This window comes from Triticum aestivum, chromosome 7D (assembly GCF_018294505.1).
Source record: "Triticum aestivum cultivar Chinese Spring chromosome 7D, IWGSC CS RefSeq v2.1, whole genome shotgun sequence".
NCBI lineage: Eukaryota > Viridiplantae > Streptophyta > Magnoliopsida > Poales > Poaceae > Triticum > Triticum aestivum.
The window spans coordinates 272716128-272726221 of NC_057814.1; the positions used below are offsets into that span (position 1 = coordinate 272716128).

The 10094-nt window shown below is 42.0% G+C and overlaps 1 protein-coding gene across 1 annotated transcript; it reads left to right on the forward strand.

Moving 5' to 3' along the window:
- The first annotated feature begins 1884 nt into the window (after window positions 1-1884).
- Window positions 1885-9789, forward strand: LOC123165496 (protein HESO1). Its single transcript, XM_044583154.1, has 10 exons — window positions 1885-2097; window positions 2474-2505; window positions 3131-3316; window positions 4037-4216; window positions 6937-7121; window positions 7232-7327; window positions 7517-7562; window positions 7690-7796; window positions 8409-8510; window positions 8597-9789. The coding sequence occupies exons 1-10, from the start codon at window positions 2024-2026 to the stop codon at window positions 9278-9280; spliced, it is 1692 nt and encodes a 563-aa protein (XP_044439089.1). The 5' UTR covers window positions 1885-2023; the 3' UTR covers window positions 9281-9789.
- The last annotated feature ends 305 nt before the right edge of the window (window positions 9790-10094 follow it).

Below are 10094 nucleotides of genomic sequence, written 5' to 3' on the forward strand. Positions count from 1 at the left end.
CTCCCGCCGCCGTCGTCGCCGTGGCGTGTTCTTCTTCTCTGCCGCCACGACACCTCCAACACGGCGCCGCTGCGAGCAGCTCACAGCAGCTCACACGCAGTACGTGCCTTGCGAGTCGACACCGTCGCAGTCGGCCCGTCAGCGAACTCGAGACGAAGCCAGCGCCACCGCCGGCGCGGGGCGCGTCTCCTCTTGGCCGCGTCCGCTGCGTGCCGCCTAGCGTCCCCCTGGTCCTGCCTCTGGTTTCCTGGCGTACCGGGCGCACACGCCGTGCGCGCTGCCGCGGGAGCCTCCTCTCCTCTATTGTTTGTGCCCTTTTTTCTTCCCCTTTTGCAAATGGCTTTGTGAGTCTATATATAGGCAGAGCAGGGTGCCGCGTCCCGCCGTCGCTGATTGTTTTGCCATCCCGGATATCATGGGCTGTTTGAGCGGATAAACATTGAGCTTTGACCCTCGCTCAAGTTGATCCGATGCCACCGTAGCCCATGGGCAAAATACATGACGTGCACGTCGGGCCTGCAAAAATAAACATGGCACACATAACATGCATAATAGACCTGTCTTCTACGTGATCGTTCGGTGTTTATCTCTTGGAGGTCGACTGATATGCGTACGCGTATTCGGATACATATGCGTATTTGCCGGCCGTGCGGGTATTACGAGAGGTACAAATACAGGCGTATGGGTACCTGGGTCTATGTACGACCTGGCCGCGGCGTCTACGGAGATGCGAACTGCACCGAGTCGTCTGCAGGGTTAGCTTAAATTCGTACATGATCAATACGTGACTAGTGCAGGTCATAACATGCATGAGATAAATAAATAAATAAAACGTGTGGATGCATGCATCAGTACGTGAGGCAGTCATTAGTCACCGTGTATAGTGTATATACACGTAGGTGCACATGCAATTATCAAAAGTAGACATGCATAACCTGTACTCGGGAAATTCCTTCAAAACTAATAAATAAACTCCCTGAACCTGGACGTCTTCGGTTCGAGTCACCGTGGGCGCACTTTTTTGCCTTTTGAAAACAAAGAAACAAATAGGCAGATGGGCCGGCCCAGCGCGGAGGGTGTGTGCGCGCCCGTTTGCGAGAACACCTGTAACGGGGGAACCAGCCGCCTTTTCTCTGGGGATGAAAACGAAGCGGAAACGGACGGAACTGAGTGTTATCATATTTGTTTTCATATTTTTTCAGAAGCGGAAACGAATACAGAAACCCCTGAAATGAATACGGAAACAGATATTATAGGAAACGGACACGGAGCGAATACAAAGCGGATACGGAAACAGAAATATGCATTGATCGGAACTTAAAAACCCCTTGAATCATAGAGAAATACACACAAAAACAAACAAATTTAACGAGTTGTTAACATGGCTACAAAATAATATCATTATGTTAGCAACTTAGCGTAGTATTGTAGTAGTACTGGACAATTGCGTATAGGGTAAAGCTGAGTACATGTGTGGTAGTAGAAGTTGGGCCTTAGATCCATTCTACTAATTGTGTCATTGTGTTTTCTTTGGTGGTTGGACTACAAAGTAGCTATAGGTCTATACTAAAAACAGAAATTCCATATTCACGGAAACGGAAAGTTCCATTTCCATGCATGTTTCACCGAAAAACACCGTTTCGTTTTTTTCCGTTTCCGCATAAAAAATTCCATTTCCATTTACGTTTTGCAAATTTTCGTTTCCGTTTCTATTTTTCCTCCGAAAAAACGTAAAGTTTCCACCCCATTTTCATCCCTACTTCTCCCGTGTTGGGACTCGGGAGTAGAGTTGGATTGGGCTGTGCACCTATGAATCGTCAAAATCATCTCAAGAAAAAAAAACCCTATGAATCCTCAAAAACCGAAAAAAAACCCTATGTGACCGGAGCCGTGGGGTCCACCCGTCAGCGACTTGCTGGCTATTCGCAGGCTTTGCGGTTTTGTTGACCTTTCCACCGGTGACCTCCTTACCCTGCCGGCTCGCCAGCGTCGCCGATCCCGCCGGCTCTCTCCGTCCCACTCCATGGCGTCGGTGACCGTTACGCCTCTTTCCGCGCCCGAACCCGAGCCCTCAGCTCGCCCCGACAACCTTCCCCGGTCAGCTTCGCCCCCCTCTTCCTCCCCTTGCTTAGAGCTGTTTTATTGCCGTTCATATTCTAGATTGAATTCTGATGAGGTTTCCGTTTGTTAGATTGAATTCTAGCCGAGACCAAACTGTAGCCACAGGAAGGCAGGATTTTACTTGGTTGGTCGAAAAAAAGTTTTTTTACTTGTTTGATTAAATTCTAAGTCAGATTTTGGGTGGACTTTATATACAGTCTGTTATTAGTTGAAAAAAAGATGTGTGCTTGCGCTTGAGAAATTGCTGCCACGTGTTACTGTATCATATATGAACATGTACTAGGCTGGTGATGAAGAAATTTTCTGTTCTGTGATGTGTAACGCGAACTTCCTTTTCTCTGGAATCCTGCAGGCCCAGCGTGGCAATTTCATGGGATACCCAAGGTACCGTCTCTCATTCTGGTGGCTCTCTGAAGCATAGCAAACGGAAGATTCTATTCAGTGTTCATCCTTTATTCTCTATTTATGGAGTAGACCACGGTGGAGAGCAATGTGGGCATGTAATCCATCGTGTAGAATTATTACATGGAGCTGTACCAACTGTGATGCAGTTTGAAAGGACCTTCCTTCTGCTACTGTAGAAAGTCCTGGTAGTCGGTTGGTCGGTCATGAACCCCAATTCTATTGGATGGTAAAGTGCGGGCTGACGTATGCTATGCTATATCCTTTGAATTGTGTGTTGGATCCAATAGTGTATACTAAAGTAGCTCATTAAATCTTGTGGGATCTAACGAGCCATAGTAGGTTCGTTGTGCACTTATTTTAATTCTCTATTTTCCTTTGGCGAACTTATTTTCCTTGTCGCTTCTGTAGACTTTCCAAAAGTGTACAAATGTAACTTCCGTTTAAAGCACAAATGTAACCTCGCTGAGCTTTGAAATTCCCAAACAGTTGGGGTGATGTCTTTTAGCATACTTGTGACCTGCAATTGGGCTTCAGCTGCATGATTTGCTGTTGCCATTTACATTAGGTGTGGTACTGTCTGATTTCAATTTTGGATTACGTGCAGCTCTATGCAAGCATGCGGAAACCTGCGAGTTGGGATCAGAGGCATTCCTGATTGATCCTGCCCTGCTTCCAACTCTAGAAGGTCTACTTCTAGAAACATATGCGATGTTGCGCCCAAAGCCAGTTGAGTATGAGCAACGACGTACTATGATAGACGTCTTCAACAAAATTGCCAAAGACATTTTTGGTAAGAGATGTTCCTGTCTGTTACCATTTGGGTCAAGAAATTATACTATCAAACTTTCTGTATTTTCAATTATTATGCCTAATTGTTGTTAACATGTACAGTAAAATTTTATAGATATGTATACGGATTGAAATCATCACATTCATGCCTGGTTTTAGAACACCTGTGATCTTATAGATTACATGCAGATGTTCAAGTATGTGAGTTCACTGGCAGTCAAGCAAAGATGCAAATACTTAAGTAACAGTGTCTCACTATTTCAGATACCTGCCAGCTAAGATGAATATGTGACAACTGCAGATTTCACCATGTACTTCATTTATGGAAGCTTATGCCTTGATGAGTTGATGTACTAGGAATATATTGGTAGGACATAAAGAGTCCTTTTGTTGTATTCTGTGAAGAAATATAAGAGCATTTAGGGAGTACATTATAGAGCATGAGGGAAAAAGTACATTCTGAAATCTGAGCATACATCTTTTGTGCCTGTTGGGTTAGTGGTATTTGGTTTTGATTTTTTAAGTGTATTAAATTCCAACGGAGTCAACCTCTTTTTTGAGGTAGTTGATTAGTTAATGCCAGTACATGTTCTCCAAATTTTTATATGTAACAGGCTATCACTATCCTGATATTATTTTTACTAGGAAGGTTTTGTCTCCCATATGAATATATGAAATTTGCGTGATGGTGTGACCTATTTCTTGTGATGTTTCATTTCAGGTAAAAAAGATGATTTTCCAGTTGTGGAACCGTTTGGGTCATTCACAATGGATCTATTTACTACTAAAAGTGATCTTGATCTCTCTGTCAACTTTAGCAATGATATGGATGGTCAATTTGCTCGCAAGGACAAGATTTCTGTTATTAGAAAGTTCGCAAAAGTCCTACATAAGCATCAGAGTAATTACTACTGTCTTATCTTCATATCTCTCCTAGCATTTGTATGTCTACTCATCTTTCATTGGAGATTCAAGTTCATTAAACACGCATTCATAAATTGTCATTCCATCTTATTTACAAAATTATGTATTGGACCTGATAGATTTAAAGAAGGGACGTAGACTGGCATAGCGATTGCATACATTATGTGTGAAGATCTTGAGGTTACCATAATTTGTTCTAAAAGTACATAGCTACAGAAGTAACCGTAAGAGAAACTGCTCATGCAATAAAATGATGCTCATCTTCTACTTAGCTTGCACCGACATGTGTAGGCAACAGTTTTATGATGCGTTATGGCACTGCAATATAACATTTGCTGAAAACACCGACACATAAACACTATTAGGTGCATGCCAAAATCGTTTTGAAAGAAAAGTTCAGAACTGTATCATGTAATGCATATTATTGACAACCTTAGTTTGGTGTCTACGTGAGTTTCATATTTAGCCCTGCAGAATGTTAATCTGGATTCATCCCGTTGAAAGCCAAAATGTTCTAAATGCGAAATCGTTATATGCAGTAAGCCTACAGTTTTGCTAATTCGAGGTGCATTTTTTTCTATATAGAATCCTATATACCTGAGAGAGTGATCCCCATTTCTTCTATTTATCTCAAGATGCAACTATGCCACCTCAACATCCAACCGTGCATGCAAAAAAGGCCACCTCAACATGCTAACATCCATGAGGAATGATCCACCACAACACGCACCCATGCATGTGAATATTATTACACTAATTATATTCCATAACTATCTTAAATGTGTACAATAATCAAATATTGTTCCAACTTGATCAAATATATAGCAAATAATTCCCCCAACAATGTGCGGGGTATCATCTAGTTCCACCAATACCTGGGGTCATAATTTATCTATCTATATCTATATCTATACCTCTATATCTACTAATAAAGCAAGGTGCGTTTCTCCGAATTTTTGATCCGTTCACCCATATTATTATTTTTGATTTATAAATTGATCAGTGCCGTTATTGGGCCACGTTCATTGTAAGTGAAAAAACGTTTCGTGGGTTGTTCCCCCGATCCTCTCACGTGAGGTGCCCTGTTTTCTTGCTTGAGGTGGCGGCCGGCCCAGTAAAAAAAATTGGCGTGGGTGTGGAGCCCAAAGGGTACATCCAACTGAGCTACCCCATACTATGTGTACAAGTAATGGTTCTTTTGCTTATTAAAAATACCACCTCGCTTCCTTGCATCCTTTCCTACCAATTTATATACGTCTTAATTCGTAATCATCAACAAGCAGTCGCTGCAATACGAGGATAACGGGCTTTGCATGGGCCAATGGGAGAGAGATAAAGATAATGAGGCGTTACAACCAGCAGCGTCAATCATAGCGGCCACCGTGAACGAGCACAAGAAAAAGAGTCATAACCTTGTCACGATGGATAGGACGTGGCTTGCCGTGTGCATGCGAGGCGACGAGTCGTGCTGAGAACCTATAAATCGGTCATGCATCGGCGCTTGTGGGCTAATTAAACGGAATTCTATGAGACATGCAATTAAATGAGCACAATGCACGTGCATGATGTGTGCTGGTTGTGTGCTAAATAAACAGGAGACATGCATAATTAAAGGATCACATTGGTTCGTATCGAGTGACTAGGCTGATATGGGCTAACTAATTAAACGACATAATTAAAGGAGATCGATGCACATGCATGATGATGTTGGCGAATTAAACAGCTTGAGGGTTGTATTGAGGGCCCCTTTGGCGTTGTGCTTTCACATACAATTATCACTAAATTCGAGTAGACCTAAGAGTGCTCCCCAGTGCATTACATCTTAGGTTATATCATACTCCCTCTGTCTGGAAACACATGTCGCTCAAACGGATGTATCTAGCACGTCTAGATACATCCATTGAGCGACAAGTATTTCCGGACGGAGGGAGTATGTGTTAAATATTTATATAGATATAGCCTCTAATGGATTGCATCTTATTTTTGCTGTCGGCGCTATTTCACAAATGATGAGTGGTTGATAAACCTCGGTAGGTGAACCTCCTTGCCACCGAGTGGCACCATCTAGTTGTTGTTGTGTGGCGTTGTTGGCCGTTTTGGTGGACTGCGCAACTACCGTTTTCTTCGTAGTGTGGCATAAGGCGTTGTGTTTGCACATACGTGTCTCACTAAATATAAGTATATATAAGTATACATCATTTTTTTCTCCCGTTGCAACTACCGTTATACATCATTTTTTTCTCCCGTTGCGACTACCGTTTTCTTTGTAGTGTGGCATAAGGCGTTGTTTTTACACATACATGTCTCACTAAATATAAGTATACATCATTTTTTTCTACCGTTGCAATGCACGGGCATGTGTGCTAGTTATTTTATAATGTCCAGTTTATGTAAAAAAACAAAGATTTAAAATTTTATCCATTTCTTGTGTTGTCTCTTTGTATAAACCGCAAGATATGACATGTACCAAACATGTAAAATCGGAAGAATTATAATTGGCTATATTGAACAAGTTTCATTCGAGGCAAGGCTGCCTGTCATTTACAATTTAATAGCATCAACATTGCTTGGATAGATGTCCGCAAACTGTGTAGTCCATTTTGTGTTGGGCATATAACCAACTGCTTAGCAGAAGCCTTTTGTTGCTACTGTCGATGTCTTCCTTACTTCTTATCTTTCTTGTATTGTTAATTTCAGGCCGTGGTCGTTGTTATGGGGTTTTACCTGTTTTAAGTGCTATAGTTCCTGTACTGAAGGTTACTGATAAGGGAACTGGGGTTGAATGTGATATTTCAGTCGAAAACAAAGATGGCATGTCAAGATCGATGATATTTAAACTTGTTTCTTCAATTGATGAAAGATTTCAGATACTTTGTTATCTGGTATTTCAATCCTGTCTTGATGTTTATTTTTGGAAAGTATAACTAGCATTATACTCCCCTTGAAGTTATCTATCTAAAAGATATGAAATTATTTTCTGTTTATTCTGCAGATGAAGTTCTGGGCTAAGACACATGATGTTAATTGTCCCAAAGATCGAACGATGAGCTCGATGGCAATTATCTCCTTAGTTGCTTTCCATTTACAGGTAAAGTGAGATTGTTACCTTTATTTGATTTTCTGTTCAAACTTCATGATCGGAGTACATTGGATATAGCTTAGCTGTTGTATAGAATTTTCCATTAGAGGGGCCCAGGCTGAGACTTGAGGCTTAATTATTTTTCTTTTTGAACAAAAATAAATGAGTGCACTTATGAATTGTAAATGTGGAGTGCAGACCCGGCATCCTCCAATATTACCTGCATTTTCCGGCTTACTGAAAGGTACCTCCTCTATTGATGTACATGTCATTCTTTTTGGCTCTTTGCAACTACATTTGCTGTTGTCATATTTTTATCATCTGATTACTGATTAAAAACTAACAGTAAGATATTTTATACCCATTTATAGATGGTGCAGACTTTGCAAGTGTCCAGAGAAACGTTGTGCTATTCAAGGGGTTTGGGAGCACTAATAAAGAATCCGTTGCTGAACTTTTTGTATCACTAATGAGTAAAGTGAGTTATTTATAGTTTGCTTCAATTTTTGATAGGAAGATATCAGGTGCAAAAGCACAATTTGGTGCACCCATGTTTTTTTGTCGATGAATGTACTTTTGACAATGTTCCTATTATACTTCCAGTTACCTCCTGCAGCAAACATCTCCACTTGATCTTAACTTCAGCACATGTTCAGCCTCTAAACTTACCTGACCCTGCTGGAATGGGATGACATTTTTTTTTGCGGGCGGGAATGGGATGACATTGTTCAGTTTGAGCTATGACATTGTTGTCATTTGCCCTTCAGAACATTTTCCTGTGAAATATGGTGATCAAGTAACCTGATTATTCAATATTGTGACCCTGTTTCCACAGAGAACATGATTAAACCACCTGATTCCATCGTGCAGTGTATAGCTTGTCCTCGTTTAACGCACAGCTGTTTTTAGCTCCTTTTTTCTGGCTATGTGCATGTGGCTACGTATGGGCACCTTGCAAAAATAAAATAAAATAAAATAAATGCAATTGTTCATTCATGCCACATAGCTCGCATCCTAGTTTCATCGTGGCCTCATCTTGACTTTTCAATGGTCAACATGCTCAAATATACTCTTGTCTTCTCTTGTGCAGCTACTAGCAGTAAAGGATTTATGGGAGCAAGGGCTTTGTGCCAGCAATTTTGATGGATTCTGGATCTCAAAGACCTGGAACAGAGGAATTGGTAACTTGAGTGTAAGTTTTGTGTGAATTCTGATTGTGACTTCTCAATAAATCCTGCAGAGCATTGTTTATTTGATTTGATACGTTCATTTTTGCAGGTGGAAGACTTCTTGGACAGATCTCAGAATTTTGCCAGATCAGTAGGGAAGGTGGAGATGCAGAACATCTGTGAATGCCTAAAGGATACTGTTTCCAAATTGACTGATTTCTTTAGGGGTAAAATTGATGCACTGACACTGAAGATCCTCATTTTTGGGGCGTTAAATCAGGATGTGCCAGTCAGTCACCCCAGTCCAAAACATGTTAAGAGCAAGAGGAAGAGGGAGTTGCGACATGACCCCGGAAACAGTGAGAAGCAGCAAAAGAAAGTGAAGCACGCTGCACAACGTGGCCGCGCTGCTAACAGGACTGATTCTATTTTACCAACTCCCACTGTATTTATGCCTCATGTGCATCAAGTAGGTTCTACCCAACCATTTAATCAGATTGTGCATCCATCTCAGCTTCCGATTCCTCCTCGGCTTTCCTATGGGTTGCCACAAGCACACTTTCATCCAGGTCCTCATATGATAGGACAACCTCATGGTAGTTTCATCTACTCGACAGATCCTGGGATTCAACTGCAGCAGCAAGCCCGGCATATGTTTGTTCCTTTGCCAGTCCACCAGCCAGCGATTAATAGGTCGTTTCACCCCCATGGTTTCAACGGGGCACATGAGGTCCTGTATGATGACAATAGCTGGTTACCTTACGGAATCAATCCGAATTACAGGAGGGTATGACAGGTGCAGCAGCTTGAGGGGGGCGGTGTAGCCAGCTAATTGGTGGGGAACTGTGGAGTTGATGTGTTGTAGAATGAAATGTGCATTAGCATTCATGTAACAAGTTGTTTTGTCCAAAGTGACGGCGAAAGGGAAACCGAAAGCTTTTCTATGTTGGTCTGCGGTGAGCAGATTGTAAGTTTATTCTAGACTTGGTAATTGCTCAGCGTTGAAATATTTTTGGTTAGGAGCCTGGGTGAAGATTTGAGATGGCCAGGTAGATAGCACTGCAGCAAAGAACAAACCAGAGTAGCTGCTGCCAACTGTTTGCCCATGTCTGTTTTGTAATGAATGAGCGAACCTATCAGTTCGTATGAAGCAACTGTTGTAATTCAGCTGACAAACCAGAGTAGCTGCTGCCAACTGTTTGCCCATGTCTGTTTTGTAATGAATGAGCGAACCTATCAGTTCGTATGAAGCAACTGTTGTAATTCAGCTGTAGCAGTTTGATTGGTTCTCTGCTGTCATCATCCTTATTATTGTCTAATGCAGTTACATCATTAACTAATTTTAGTGTTGGTCGATCGGCCATCTGAGAGGACAAGACTGGTGGAATCTGCGTGCAAATTGCGGCTAGGAAGCTTGTTGGTTATCAACAAGTCCATTCCGCCTTGTTTTTTCTTGAGAACAAGTCCATTCCGCCCATTGTATGTATGATCCGGCGGCCCACCGTAATTTATAGGCCGGGGTTCAGTCCTGACGAAGACGACGACAAAACTTGGGGTTAGGCCAACTCGAACCCACCATCATAAAGGCACGTCTGTTTTGTCTGGAT